The following is a 16,299-nucleotide window of genomic DNA, read 5'->3' as shown; positions in this document are numbered from 1 at the left end:
GAGCCGTGCACGTGATGGCTGACGGAACCAGTTACAGACTGAAGATTGCTGCACTAGTTTAGTGGAGCACAATTTTTTGGTTGATTAAATGTGTCTCTGGAGGCAACAGAACCTTTGCCACATTGTTTTTCTGTTTGGGACCGAGCTAACTGTTGGCGCTGCATTGCACAGAGCAGCAAGAAGCAGGTCACATCAGGACAGCTCGCTTTCTTTCTCAGGGAAGACGCCAAGAAACCTGCCTGCTTGACATGTGATCCCTGATGCCCAGATGTGGTCGATGATGTTTTAATTCTGTTCCAATGATCCAATCTGCTGAAAAGATTGCATCTCATGCTGCCTGTCTTCGCTGTCTGCTTTAGCTCATTAGACAGAGTACAGAATTTTGGATTTCAATTTCAGCAGCACCTTTTCCTCCGATTCGAACGAACGTCATGTTTGCTGAAAATGAAAAACAGCTCCGTCAGTTTTCAATGTAAAACCTAAATTAGCCGACAAGCAGAGGTTTAGAGCTTATATGTAGTTGATATGCCTCTGAGCTACTGTCAGAAGTCTGAGCGCGCCATTTGGGATTAGCAGTAATCTGGCTATATATACCCTGTTGGTTCACACATTTGTTAGCGGCTGCATTAAAGGAGGGACCCTGTGATTCTGCCTCCGCTAGCTGTCCTTTACTCTGTATTTGGAGCGTGAACTTGTGACGGTTGATTCTGACAGACCAGAGAAAAAACCTTCTGTTCCTCTACGGTCTTATGAAGTGTTGTGACTGACAATGAGGAGCTCAGATTCACCTGAAGGACCCTGGAGAGGAAGCACTGAGAGGGAGATGGATGTGCTTCCTCTGACCATAGTCTGGGATCTCAAACTCACTCATCTAACACAGGCTTGCTGCAGCGTGCATGCAGTCCATGATGTCGAGCTGGGGTTCTGGTCTGGCTTTGGGAGCCACATCACCCTGAAATGACAAGCTGTTACCCAAATAGAGAAGTGAATTGGACTTTAGAAGGAAGTTAAATGAAAGTCCTCATGAACCCAGATCATTTTTGAAGACACCTTCACGACCCATTTAGGGTCGTGACCCGCCAGTTGAGTATCACTCTGGTAGAACAGGATGTGGCACCATCTTCTAGTGTTATTCAAGGGGCTCATCCGAGTTGCATTGTTACTTAAGATTTGATTTACCCTACTACTACAGTGTGAGCTTCTTTTTGTTAACAAATTCTTTCAACGTTAATGTTAATAAGATAAGATAAGATAAGATACTGAATCACAAAATACAAAAACAAATGTCTCAATGGACAAAGCGGCCTGATGCTATTATTATTAGTAGTAGTAGCAGTATTGTAGCAGTAGTATTAGTAATAGTTGTACTAGTAGTAGTTTCATTTTGTACCATTCATAGGAACAACAGAACTTTACTTAACTAAATATGAAATAGAATATTACTGAATTACTGAACTTGTGTGTGTATTGGTATCGGTGAGTATTCAAATGCAAGTACTTGATTTGGAAAAGACTGGAATCGGTGCATCCCTGCTTACTAGGAAACAGAAGTTGATGCGTGACAGACAGATGGGTAAAAACATCAACACTCTTGAGGATGTTATTTGTTTTTGGCAAATGTGGAGCTCAGCCAGAAGGCAGAAATGCAGCGATTGACAAAGTGTCTTGACAGTTTGGGAAGGTTATTCCGGGTGCGCTCCAAGTAAAACCTCGGTTTCTCTACATGAAGTGGAGCAGATTTTTAGGACTCTGGTTGAAGTGCCTCCCGGATGCTCTCCTGAGGTTTTCCCGTGTATTCCTCTGTTCTCCTCTGAGAGGAGGTCTTGCCCTCTTTCTCGGGTGACTCGGCAGAGGTGGAAGCAAACTTAGAGGTTGAATCATTTTAGAATTGACCTCCAACAAATTCAGTATCGGGGAGGCCAGTGTCGGATCTTGATAAACTTTGCTTTCACCTCCACTAGAGCAACAAAAAAAAAAAACATATTTCTCCCACTCTCTGTCACTTCAGCTGCAGTTGTAGCCGTCGTGAGGAAAAGTGTGTCCTCCCACTTCAAACTTTGCAATTTTTTGATGACCGTGTAATTCTGAGTCATGCCTGAGTTTGGTTCTGTGACATGTGTCTCATAGTCACGTGTCCCCGCCATTGTCCCTGCAAAATCCCACCACACTCCTTTTCTTGTTTTCCTCAGAGGAAGTTCATTTCAGATTAAGACTCTGCAGACTCGCACGAATACGGGCACTGACAGTGTTTTTGGATTAAAGTGGGTCACAACACCACTGATCACGAGCGCCTCTCTTTGACAGGCTTATTAGGTCTCTCTCTCTCTCTGCGCGCCACTGTTGTATCAGCAAGCCTCGAGTTCCTAACCACAAGTTCTCAGCCTGCACTGAAGTCTTTTCTTTTTGCCTGTGGCGAGATTGCAGGGTAAAGCTGTCACATTTAAAGACAAGAGGCTCTGGAGGCTTTTGGTCTTTTGCTCATCATTTTTCAGGCAGGAGATTGAAAAGTGGTGACAAGTGGCACAAAGAAGTCAAACATCACAAGCACGTCTGATCAAAACCCCATCTTGAAAAAAAAAAAATCAGCCAGTTGTGCATGACACTCATTGAAATGCCAGAAAGTATTTTAATGTGAATAGATAAGAGCAGAGAGTTAGACCGGCCGTTACTTTTCACTCATCTGTTGGTTCTCAGTAACCTTCTGTTATGATGAAGAGCTTTCGCTTCTGCAAGTTCAGGAAAGGTTTGCAGAACATCTTCTTTAGATTTACATAAAATGGCTCTGTGGGAGGAAATACTTTAGGAGAAATCAGCTGAAATTCTGGATCTCCCACGCCCCCATGTCCCTCGACAACCCCTCTCCTGGCATGCGCTCCTCACTCTGGGCCATGCCACCACCACCCCCCGCCCCGCCCTTTCACGCAATCCATTCTCCCGCTATTTGTGCCATCTGTCAATACATCCCAGAGGTAAAGCTTTTCATCTCAAGATGCCACAACTTTGTGACTTGTGGCGAGGACACGCTTTGACAGACAGTACTCGCAGTAATCCCACAGAGAAGAAGGCGAGCGTTGAGTTTGTAAACACATTTGTCGGTGCTTGTGTCGGAGGAAAAGCGATGCAATGCAAAAAAAGTGCTGCTCTGTCAGTGAAAAATTGGAGGCTTTTCTGCAGCTTCTTATACTGTCGAGCTATGAAGGCTTTGTCACGTCACAGGCCATACAGAGCCTCTGGAACAAGTGACTCGGGGTTTTTTTGCCTGCTTTTTCTGATTTATATATTTTGAGTTGATTACATTGTTTCTTGATATATTTTACAGCTTTTCAGTCCAACTTAAGCCTAACCAGTTTGTTTATTGCAAAGAGGCTTTGCCAGAATTGCAAGATAGAAGTACTCTAATACGTAATGTAGCAGGTTGCGTTGTATTGGTGACATTTTCGTGGACTAATAAACTTCCTCTCCAAGACTCAAGACCGCTTTTTAAGGTCTTGATCTTTTTTGTTAAGACCTGTCTACAACACAGATGCTCTACATTTTCTTTTCTAATCACGAATGTGTCAACTTCCTGTCCAAATAAGGATTTTATTTTGGAAAACCACAACCTGAATGCCGCCTTCCTGCCCATTACTGAGCCTCATTCGAGGAGGCCAGACAGGTCGATGACCCCATTGTGAAGACCATTACCTTGATGTTAAAGTTTAACATTTTGAATCTAGTTTTGACCTTTTCTCGCTTGGTAAAAGTGGACAAACCTAAGGTTTTTTTTGTTTAATGGACACTCCTCGGCATGGAGGAGGTAAAGCAGTGCAAAGCGCTGGTTGCGACTGATAGTGCTGTTGAGCAGTGCAATTATATACTGGTACAGTGAGAATGTCAAAAGTATTTTTTACATCACGCGATCGACTTCCCATACACGTCTGGCATAGATACACTGTCACATATATAGTAAGCTGCTCCATCGTAGACTTCACACTGGAGTCACTTCAGCTCATTCATGATCCAGAGAGTGCATTAAAGTCTCACTGAAGCTCAGACACTTTTGTGTGTTTAATTTAGTGTTTGGAAACCACGGTGGATCCAACACCCATGATGTGTAAAGTAGGTCCGTCCTGGAGTTGTGTGACCGTCCCGTGTGTCCGATGGAGCATGATAATGTTCTCACACATCCTCTGCTGTCTGGTCCCGTGCATTACACTCGGCTTCGATGGCAACAACATTTAATGCCGTGCTGTGGGATCTGAAGGCTTTCACAGGCTTTTTAGAGCACTCCGCTGCGACCACTTCAGAATCACCACTATGGAGTAAATAGATCTATATGGAGATCACTGCCAAGCTCAGGGCTGAAGTGTGTCGCAGCTTCTTGGGCCACGTATGAATTAAGGATGATGAAAGGAAGTTGGTTAAGTAGAATGTTGGTGACCTTCCACTGCTGCGACCACACTTGTGCATTTACCTGGAGCCGTGACCTCGTTTCTACGTCGTCGACGTCTGAGGAGGAAACCTACAACCTGAGTAGCCGAGTGAGAGTGAAGGGAACAGATTGAGGAGTTAGAGTGTTGAGTGAGCAGGAGACACAGAATTGCTCTTTGCAAGGTTGAGTGTGTGCGGACATGAGTGCCCTCAATATATCGCTCTTTAACCTTTAATACAGTGGTGGTGCCACTGATCCACTCACAGACAAAGCTGTGATGAAATCCAGTGTTTTAGCTCGACTTCAGTCTTTATTTGTTCGAAAGGTTTGAAAAACCTTGAAGCAAATACAGAGAGTCGATTTCTTCCTGAGGTCTCACGGCAGCCATTAAAAAACAAACTCTTCTGCTCTAGTCCTCAGGTTAGAATCGTTTCAGTGGTGGTACATGATACTTGGTGCTCTAAGCTGACTTCACTTTGATCATCCATACTTGGACAGCGATAGCAAATGCACACAGTTGCACCCAACTGTAGTGCCGCTGTGTTGTTTAAATTAGTTTGGCATCAGCAGTGTTTGCACTGCGCAGTCCGCGAGCAAACAGTTTGTGTACCGGCACTGAATGTGGGCTGTCTTCCAACCTGCCCGCTGAGTAAGCTCAGGAAATCCAGGCTGAAAATATCATATGTCAAGGTGTCCCAGGGGCACAGAGAGCTCTTTACTTCGTCTTTAAAAGACCTGTGATAATATTTACCCAGCATGCATTTGTGATGACAGGCCTCAAGCTACTGCACTGTCGGAAATAGAAAGGAGCCCAGGGGAAAGATGGAAGGCAAACGGGGCGTTGCAGTGGTACTGTCCGATGTCTGTGTGTTAGGACGTTTTTGAAGAAATAGAGGTGCGCAAAACCACGTGTCATGTCACCTGCAAATTCATGACTGCTGGACATCAACTTCAAATAGATCTGTGTAATTCACTTCCAAGGTTGAGATAAAGATTCCATTGAAATATTGCAGGGCCTCCGATGCTGGGATTTGGGGCCCCTGTGGTGTGACTTTCCCCCCCGATGCTGAGTCTCAACCTGCGTACTGCAAAACCTGTGCATTTTTAAGGCTTCAAGGCAGATGTTATGCATGTTCATAGTCATGTGTGGCAACTTATAACAAGGTTTATCGAGTATTGTAAGATGTAGAATTTGAAAGAATAGAGTTATGACTAGTGTTATGGTGAGGGGCTCTTGTGTCTTTATATCTAAATACAGTTAAATCCACGACTTAAAATACTGTATAGCATTCATAATGTCTTCTATAAAGCCATGTTTTGCCATTGTTGCCCCTTCAGCTTCATTACTCAAGTTTAAGTTAGTTTGAGTAATGAAATCCTGAGCAACACCCTACGGGTCTTCACTCTATCATCTAGCTTTTCATTATGTCTGGGGGCATCATCACATTGTATTATTCCTGAAAAAGGCTTTATATCCAGCTCTACTGTACGTTTTTCATCTAGAAAGGTTCCTTTTCTTTCATTGAATTTTACAAATATTGACCTAACTGTGCCTCCAATTACCTCTTCTACTTTCAAATATTGTGTGTGTGTCTGACAAGTTCTAAAATGAGCTCCTGCTCTGGAACAATGAGATGCTCGCAGGCAGTTAGCGGGTCTGGCTTTGGCAGGCAGTCAGAAATGTCTGTGCTTACTAGGTCAGCAGCTGCTCAGAAACACAGGAGGTGAACTTGCAGTTTTTCCTCACTCACACACGGTTGTGTTTGCACATGGATGTGCTCCGAAGTATCACCACAACAAAGCAGGTCAGTCATGTTTCGTGTCGTGGAATGCAGGGTTTTGTTTGAACAAAGCTGGAAGGTTTATCTGCCCACGTTTTTTCTGGAAGTTGTTTACATTGTTTGGTTCACCATGTTTGAGACAAATTGGTCTGAGGAAGTTGAAAAAGTACTGTACTTCAATTGAATAGCTGAAACCAAACCTGCCTTCCTTTATAACCGGTGTAGATGAGTCTCGAGTCTCGCACCATCATTGGTTTTATTGTTGCTCCCTGTCCAAAACTGAAGACACTGAATGTTGCCCCAGATGTAGGTTTGGGTCCTATTTTGGTGTCTATTTTTATGCTACGCCTCTTGAGGCCTCACAACAGGTTTGGCTAATGTGACTCATCCTGAGAAATCAAAGCAGATAAAAACTAAAAAGTGAAGTGAACAAGCAGCCGTGTTTAAATCAACAATACAAAAAATCGAAATTTCAATTCGCGAATATTACTACTATGTTTTTCTATGAGGACCTTTAAGGAAATGGGATCAACGTCATAGGACCATAAGCAATGTGGCTGATCCATGTGGGCTCACACAAATGCCAATCTAAAGGTCGACTTTGTGTGCTGATTTTTTTTTTTTTGTCTTTCTTTGGTTCTGTGCATCAAGCATTTTTCAGTGTTCTTAAATCCTCCCTAAGTTCTCCATTCTTGTAACCGTCCTAGGATGGTGGCGGTGTCCACTTTAGCTCATTCAGCATGATCTCTGAGTACAGAGTCCAACATGGCCGTCCCAGAACATCTCGCACGCTTTTGAGGGTTCAAAAGGTCATCCTACTCAATAATTCAATAATTCACTCACTCTTGCTTGTATGTCAGTCAGGACGGGTCACAGCAATCGGACTGAGTGGCTTAATCCAGGTATTGCCTTAGACTGGCTACTCTGCATGGAGACGTGGTCAATGTGAGACCTGTTATTTAATTTTATTTTATTGTGACTCGGGGAGCAAACGTCAATTCTTCATAAAAACCTGACACAAATACGAGGGGCTGTAGTTTTGTCATAGCACCCTCCATTGCATCCTGAATCTCAACGCCCCGAACATTTGAAGACACCAAGACATCTGCTGAAATGAAAACTAAATGAAGCCACGTATTTGGCTGTTCAGTGAAATACCTTGTTCTGATAACAAGAGCGCCACCTTGGCAAGCGTTCAAGCACTCACTGTTTAGGTGCGGGGCAGAGTTGCTACCCGCCTGTGTCTGGTTGTCCTCTACGGTCATGTGTGTCTTTCATTTCCCAACCAGGGGCCCGGCCCAGGCACTCAGGAGTCGTCCCCTGGAAAGGCATGACAGAGCCACAGTGTTTGGAAATGGCTGCGCTGGCAGCGATAAGCAGTTCAAAGAAGAGAGCGCATTAATGTAATTGGCTGCCAGCAGCACACTGGCCTTGTCGTCTCATATCCACATGCAGTGACACACTCTCACCAGGCGGATTATTGAAAGGGAGTGTGAGAGAGGGAGGATTGAGGACGAGCACGAGAGAATGGGGGCGAGAGATGAAGGGGAGGGCAGAGAGATGGGGTCGCCATTGTGCTGCTCATTAAGCTGTGAGAGGAGACGGTGTCAGGGTTTAAAGTTGGGTCTGGAAGGAGCCAGGCTGACCTGTTCAGGCACCCACACATGCTGGGGGACGGAGCCCCGAGCCCGTCATTATCGTCTCCACTCCCAAACTTCCCTTGCTCTGCCTCTCACCCCAGCTTCCACTCGCACTGAGGCTACTCAATTACAGCCAATGAATGGTATGATTGCAAATTCAATGACTGCAATCTGGTGGAAGAGATTCCACTGCAGACTGGCCTGGTGCTCGCTGCTGTGAACGCTGCTTCCTCCAGCTAATTTCCAAGTCTGTGTGATGGGAGGCACAGAGAAGAATGCCGGGTGGCTTCCTCCACTGTTGTGAAATGTTTTCACCAAAGGCTGCCAGCGGCTTTGAAGTGGAAACTGTTGTCCCGATGTTTCAAGCACATTCCTCTTCTGTCTTCCCCAGAATCTCAACAAGAGCTTATAACCCACTTTCTGTTAATGTTCATCTCCAAGTGAAGACGCTCTCGTTTTTGAATTTGAATTTTCTCTTGGCAGCGATACATCTCTCGCTGTTCTCTTGACTTGTTACAGCCTCACTTGAGAGGATTAGGAGGCCAGGCCACTGAAGCAGGTATCAGACTCGCCATAAGTCATTTTAGTCTCGGATACCTTTGCGCCAAAACACCTCTCACTGAAAGTTTGTGTTTATGGAAGCGATTTCACTGATCAGCAAATGACCCCCCCAAAAAAGTGAATCGCCAATTTCAGTGGGGACTGAACAAGCTAGTATACGTTAGTGTGCAGAGGTCAAACATCGCAGCCTTAACTGATACAGTTCCACGTTTTTGTTTGTTTTTTCCAACAACACTTTATTCAATGGAGTCTGGAATTGAGCTCCTTCGCTTGTCCAGGGAACACCTGATGGGAGGTTGCCTTTTTGAACTTTGTAAAGTCGAAGGCACATCATGTAAAATATGAAATACACATGGATACATGAAAACTATTTTTTAAAAATGCAACAATAGCTTTTGAAAGCTGACGTAAGGTGGACGACACCTTCAACAGGGAGGCCATTCAGTAAGCAGTACCCTTGTTGGAAGTAAACCACCACACAGTCAGAGAAGACAGTGAAAGCTACGTGAAAACCAAAGTCGGAGCAATGATATTGGCTGTGTGAGAATTAAAGAGGTCAGTGGGAGCTGTAGTGCTCAAGCAAGTCAAGCTCTTAGGCGGTCACTTTTGGAAAGGTAAACCTGATGAAGATCATGAGAGAAGAGCCCTCAGAAAAGATGGAGGAGCCTGTTGGGAAGAGAAGGGGCTGGGACTCTTTCTCAGACTGCTGCCCCCACGATCTAACTTCTAATCAAGTCTCTCTAACGTGTCCAGGCTTTTTGCTAGAGGGACGTCTGAAGTGCAAAACAGGACAAATTGGACGCCCTGTATTCTCATGCCCCAAATCTCCGATCATTAGTGTCTGTATAATGCCCTACTCCTCGCACTGGTTCCCATGAAAAAACGGTTTCTGCCCTGTAGTTTTGCTGAATTTGATCACCAGTTCGCAACACTTTTACTGCCGTAGCTGGGCCATCGCGGGCGCCATGTTTGTTTCCCGGCGAGGGCTTTGGATGGCCTGTTTCAAAATCCTAGCTTAGAGCCTGCTCCCCCTGGATGGATGTGAAGGGGGTGGATCCCAAAACCACCTCAAATGATTTGATCATTGTGGAGGAACTGTTTACTCATACTATTTTGATGAGACAGGTTCCCAAGCCTCTATTATCAGACTGGTAAGCTGGTAACATCATTTGTGCTTACAGGCCAACCCTTTAAATTGGACCCCAAAACTGCCCACAAGAAGCTTCGGCTGTCCAACGACTGCCTGACCATGGAGAAAGATGAAAGCTCGCTGAAGAAGAGCCACACCCCGGAGCGCTTCAGCGGCACTGGCTCCTATGGCGCTGCTGGAAACGTGTTCATCGATAGCGGGTGCCACTACTGGGAGGTGCTTCTCGGAGCTTCGACGTGGTGAGAAACTGCCGTTATAAAACAGTCGGTTGTGAGCGCATTATATAAGGGGGGCAAAAAAAAAAAAAGAAACCCAAATATGATTCTTTTGGGACTTTGAATCGAGGTTGTTATGAAGCCAAGCAGACACTGGCTGTGTTTACTCTCCTCATAATGATATTCTTCTCAGTAATTGGCTCTGAAGTCGACCGCTACATGCGGGGAAGAACCCAAAGGGCTCACGTCTACCCTGTGTGTCCTCAGCACGAGGTTGTGTCCTGGAGGCAAAGCTGGTTTAAGATCACTAATGCGATCCAAAATGTTCTCCCCCTCCCTCCCCTGCAGGTATGCCATTGGCATTGCTTACAAATCAGCCCCCAAAAATGAATGGAGCGGCAAGAACTCGTCCTCCTGGGTGTTCACCCGCTGCAACAACAACTTCATGGTGCGCCACGACGGCAAAGAGATGCTGGTGGAAGCCAGCCTGCAGCTGCGGCGGCTGGGCGTCCTGCTGGACTACGACAACAACTCGCTGTCCTTCTACGACGCCATGAACTCCCAGCACATACACACCTTCGAGGTCTCCTTCCTGCTGCCCGTCGTACCTACCTTCATGATCTGGAACAAGTCAGTCATGATCCTCTCAGGCCTGCCTGTCCCGGATTTTGTCGACGGCATGTCTCTGGACCATCAAGAGCAGCAGCAGCAGCAGCAGCAGCAGATGGGATTGTGTCGACAAGAATCGCCATACTTGACTGGGATGAAGAGCTGCCACTGAGGAAGGTCATCCAGAGGCCAAGCAGAGTCAGACAAGCATTGACTGGGAGCTGTGAGACTGTTATCTGTCCTGTTGTCCAACCTTGGAGTGCACTGGTTCTTTTCATCGGGACCCTGATGGTGTCACACCAGTCTTCAAAATGAAATGAGCTGGTTACCACCCGACATTTTTCCAGATCATGTATCAGCCCTCTTGGGATTTTGCACTTGTGTGAATTCACACAGTTATATCCCTGGAGGGAATTATGATCCTCATCAAAATGAATAGTAGGAGGCATGTCACCACAATGTGTTGGTATTCACCCTCTTTAGCACCACGGTCAGAAGAACCCTGCATGAAAACACGTGCGTTTCAGTTCATCACTGGTCGGTGGCCGTGACTGTCTTCGGCAGTTTTAGAAGGTCGTGGTGAGAACAAACACAAAACCAAAATGGCTGCTCTGACTTCTTTTGAGAGGAGGAAGAGAGTTTATTTTAGGGGCTTCAAACTACATGGCCAAAAACCAATCACTGCAATGTAAAATTATAATCATAAACATAGTTTAAAATGCTGAGGTTTGACTGAGGGAAGCACAATAATATGAAAGTTAAAATTGAGCATCAAGGGTGACATTTCGGGGGGAAAAAAACAGAAAAAAAGGAGTTCATAGAAAATGATAGTCAGGTCAAATATTTGATGTTTATTTTGAAATAGTTTTGTTAATTCAAATAAATTTGGTCAGAAATTGGCCTAATATCTCCATGGCATGTCATGGTGTCTGTCACTGAAAAAATGATTCCTTACAAGTTGCAGCTTCAAAAAGCTGTCAGAGTAAGAAGTGAGTGGAGAAGGATTTTTTTTTATCTCGTATTTAAAAGCAATTCAGAAAGACAGTCGCTTCGAGTTGCTTTATTTTGACATATATTAAGTCATTTCAAATGGAACTGGAGTCCTTCAGTTCGAGACATTCCCACAAAGCAAATGTAAAAGACAAAAAATAATGTTCCTTTTTTGTGCTTCCTAAGTCTGTCCACTTCCTCTTCTGCCCGAGACTTTCCTGCTCTGTTTTCACCAGAGCTGATAACCAACTTCTCATGTGACTACTCATCGTGTATAATAAGAGGTTTATTGAAAAGACTAAAGTATTATTTAAGGCAATACAGATGAACTTTTATTCTTGATCTTAATATCTCGATGCACTTTTTTGATTGCGTTCCCTCCGATGTGGATGAGAGGGTGAGGGCTGTATAAGAGTAGCACTTGTTACCTCTCTGAACATTTGATAAAAGCTCATTGTGGATGATCTGTGTGGCGGGTGTCCGTCTGTGACACTGGCTGCAGCCTCACTACTGCAGTTCGCTATGAAACAAAAGCTTGTGTTTTGGCGCCACCTGTGTGAATCCATTTTTTTTTCTCCAATTTTGTCAGTAAATTGTAGAGGAACACAACTTGTCTGCTATTGATGACCTCTTTATGAGTTGTGATCAAGTGAGCCTGTGCTGTGTGTACAAATACACATCCTTGTGTTGTAATATATACACTTTTAAAGATAGCTTACAGTATAAAAATGTTTTATGCATCACTTCTTGAATATTCAGCCCTTTTTAATGTATATTTATTTTTATGAACCAAAAAAAAAAAAAAAAGAACTAACTTACAATCCTGTGAATATTTCATCCTCTGATTCTTCTGTCGTTGCGTTGTTACAAGAGGAAATCTGTTATTCCTCCGACGGACTTCAGAAGTTTAGATGACAAGAAGGTGGCTCTCGGATCTTTCATTTTACTGCCAAGTCAAGTGGAATTTCAAAACTAGTTCTTCAAAGTGTACAGTTCACCATTTGACTCTAATCTGAAATGCCACGAGAGAATTGGTAAATCCAACTATATGTTTGTTTTGTTACCATGTGATTGATATATATATATATATATATATATATATATATATATATATATATATATATATATATATATATATATATATATATATATATATATAGTGAAACCAAAGATGACAAACCCTTTTTTAAAAACCATTTTAGTAATGAATGATGCCTGGATTCAGTTGAAAAACAAATATGATTTTTCTCTCATCCAAAATGAGTCATTAATAAAATCAAAGAAGGAAACGCTCGTCTTCCTTCACTGATGTCAATAGCTGATGAGTGACATTTTTAAATGCATGGAGCTACAGTGAGGACACTGTGGTAGTGAGGCTGCAGCCCGTAAAGGATCACAGAAAATACCGGAGCCCTGCTCTCAAGCCAAAACGTTTCCTTCACTGTGAGTGCCCTCCCTTTTGCTTTTATAGTCTGAACTGAAGAAACGGGAGAAGATTATTTTGTTACGTGACTTTCTCACTGATGTTGTGGCTGTGTGTGAAGAAATACTGCTTGTTCTTGCCTATTCAGGGATGGAGGGGGCTCAACATTTTTAGCTCGGTGTTTGTTGCGATTCCACGTCATGGCATGATTGTGTTTGCGTTGTGATGACTTGACACAGTGACACACTGACACGCGTCGTTTTGGTCGGGTCATGAATTGGGCCGCACATCGGCTAACTCCTTGTTAATACCCTTCCTTTTCCACTCCAAGCGTGTCACCATTCAAAAAAACGGATCAGTTTCCTGAAAGTGGAAGCAGCAAGTGCTCTATTGTTTATTCTTCCAGAACCCGACAATCAGACAGATGTGTACTATAGTTTATCATTCAAACACACAGCTTTAGTGAGTTTTGAGTCGTTTATCGACCTCATTCTTCAGTCTGACGCGAGAGAGAGTTTTGTTTTTAGCTCTGCAGGTGATGTTGTTGTGAGTCCTGGAAACACAGTGGAGGCAAAACAGCCATGGAAGGCGAAGGGTGTGGTTTGGAGCCGGTGTCATGATGGTGTTGAAGGCGGGCACACACTGAGTCACCTGGAGCACTGACTGCTGATGTTGCTTTTGAAAAACTTTTCCCAAATGCCAGGACACATACTTCAGGGTTAAAGAAATGCAAACCCGCAGAAACGAATCATGTAGAAACTCGATCCTGTTCTGCGTCATTTCAGTTATTATTATAATAAGTTGAAAGCTATTGTTTTTCTTTGGAAATATAGAAATGTTTCTTTCCAGTAAAAAGCTTCACAAACAAAATACAAAAAAAAAAACAACAACAAACAATGTCTGTAAATATTTTATCCTCTGATTCTTCTGAAGTTGCGTTCAAGACAAGTGGAAATCTGTTATTCCTCCGACGGACTTCAGAAGTTTAGATGACATGAAGGTGGCTCTCAGATCTTTCATTTGTCCACCAAGTCAAGTGGAATTTCAAAACTAGTTCTTCGAAGTGTACGGTTCACCATTTGACTCTAATCTGAAATGCCACGTGAGAACTGGTAAATGTTTAAAGGTGTAATGTTGACCTTTTTTGTTTCTATTTTGGTTAGCATATGACATATACAAAAACAATCCTAATTTGTGAAACCAAAGTTGTAATTACCAAATAAGTATGAGAGCTATAGTTTTTTTTTTCTTGCATCCAAATGCACCTCATAACCACATTGAAAGAAGATGGATCATTTAGAAATGAGAGAGAGTCTCCACCACACACCTCATTTTCACTCATTTAGTATCATCGCCCTTTGTTTATTTTATCCATACAAATGGTAATCCATTTTTTTAATTCTAGTTTTTTGAAACATTAGACGAAGGCAGACAGTCACATGACCTCCTGGATAGAGGTAATAACGGTATCATCTAACTCTGTTTCAGACCAAGGCTGCAGAAGCTCTCTCAGTGTGTGCCCACTTGTAGCGCTTGTTTCACTGAAGCCCACGTAAAGATAAAAACACTCACTCTTTTTTTCCTGTGGAGGGCATTAGTGACTATCACCTGACGGTCATACATCCATCCATCGTCTCCAATAATATCATCCGCCGCCTCCAAAACAACCATGTGTTGATTTGTGATCCGGACTGACAATCTCAACTCATCTGTGCAAGTTTGCTCGGCCGGCTCACTGCATGATGATGCGACCTTGCTGCAGGTTCAGAACTTGGTGATGGAGTTGTTTATCACACGGAACAAGATGCTTTCTCCTTGTATAAAAAAAAAAAAAGCCTACAAACATACTGGACTTTTATTTGAAACTTTCTTTGCAGTGCTCTTTCTTTGTGTCTCATGTGGATGCAGTCCAATATATATAAATATACATATATACAGTGAATGATTTTCATTAGGAGTCCTGGTAGTGCAGTGTTCCCAAGAGACGATGCAATAGACGCGCCATCTTTCTTTTCAGTGTGTGTAACTTGGGAAATGATTTTTTACGACTAAAGAGAGACGCACTCCTCAGCTTCTGGCGTTTGATAAACAGCCTACAAAGGAGCCGCGCTGCTTTCCTGCGAGCTCATCTGTCTCCGGAGATACCAGAGAGGCGTGTTGGCCAGAGAGAATGCCAATCATTTGGGGAATTCTATATTATATACAGTTGTATAATATACTAAATATATATGGACTCATGTTATTTATGTGGATTTAAGTCGAATTAAAAGTCTGATCCCGAATCTCTTCATGTCTCCAGATGTTATTGAATGATTCAGCGTCACCTATATCTTCTCTTTTCCATGGAACCAGGGGTTCACCGCTCAACAGCGCCTGCGACTGTGGTGCGTCCTCACGACTCTGAAGCAAGCAGCAAAATACTGACAGAGCTGTCATTTGATAAAATTACAAAATTATAATGTGGTCAAAATTGTCAACATCAAGGGAAAAAAACGACTGTTTTTGCTGCTCAAATGAAGGTCTTAAGGAACACGCCACTGCTGTCTTCTTCCCTGATCTGAGATGAGATGATGCATAACTCACTTGTCTATGTGCAGTCACTCAATCGCTCTGGCGCACAGTGCTGTGTTGTTAGCTTGTAGCATCGCTAGCGTTTCCCCTCACTCAAATCGTCATATGACTCAAGTATGACTGGACAGACAAGCATAAGTACAGACATAAATACAGTGCTCCCAAGTCTAATACCACCATACGTTAGTCAGTTTATCCGCTGAGAAAATCGGCAGGTTTCATTTTGACCAATCATATTCGGTCCATACAACGTGACCTTATTTAAATAGGTCAAACGTGTAAGTGCTTGGTGCACTTCTGAGGTGTGTTTTGGATCCCAATGACACTGCTAGCATAGCTGCATGCTAACAAATAGCACTGTGCGGCAGAGCGGTAGAGCACCTGCACAAAGAGTCATGTGTCAACTCAAATGTGTCAAGAATAGCAGTGGCGTGTTCCTTTAAGATACGTTGACACCAAACAGCGACTGAAGCGATGGACATACACGTGACATGTATGCGAGGGAAAATTATTCCACAAACCAAAGGAGTGAAATGGAAGACAAGCTGACGGTAGCAGAGTGGATGGACCTGGATGAAATACAACCGATCATTTTTGCCTTTAATACTCTTCCTCAGCTGATAAACGGCTACAACATTTGCTCTTCCATCCACCATGTTGACCATGTTTGCGACCTTGCTACTGGCCAGTATGGATCCTCGGTGCCAGTCACGTATGGGGCCAACGGTTGAAAGTGGGAGCCATAGACTAAAGATAAGTTTGGCTTTTGCAACAGTCAAACAGAAAAAAAGCAAAATGAAAACAGTGGCCCCAGCGTGACAGCCATGCCTTCACAGCGGCGTCTTGCTTCCCTACGCATCAGAACAACAGCCATCCTCTGCTGCCAGGCCTCTCGCCCCTTCTTCTGTCCGTCTTTGTGGACAGGTTGTTGGTGTCTCCTCTCGATCA

At 43.7% G+C, this 16,299-nt stretch overlaps 1 protein-coding gene across 3 annotated transcripts in view; it reads left to right on the top strand.

Moving 5' to 3' along the window:
* The window catches only part of mid2 (midline 2), a 111,031-nt gene extending 95,969 nt beyond the window's left edge, over positions 1-15,062 (top strand). For all 3 annotated transcript variants that reach the window (XM_053878302.1, XM_053878303.1, XM_053878300.1), the window contains 2 exons: positions 9,575-9,782; positions 10,107-15,062. In XM_053878302.1, the coding sequence (XP_053734277.1) occupies positions 9,575-9,782; positions 10,107-10,539 (641 nt within the window). In that variant the 3' untranslated portion in view covers positions 10,540-15,062. The remainder of the gene's footprint in view (positions 1-9,574; positions 9,783-10,106) is intronic.
* The last annotated feature ends 1,237 nt before the right edge of the window (positions 15,063-16,299 follow it).

This window comes from Synchiropus splendidus, chromosome 11, assembly GCF_027744825.2.
Source record: "Synchiropus splendidus isolate RoL2022-P1 chromosome 11, RoL_Sspl_1.0, whole genome shotgun sequence".
Classification (NCBI taxonomy): domain Eukaryota; kingdom Metazoa; phylum Chordata; class Actinopteri; order Syngnathiformes; family Callionymidae; genus Synchiropus; species Synchiropus splendidus.
This window is presented reverse-complemented; position numbering and strand designations above follow the sequence as displayed.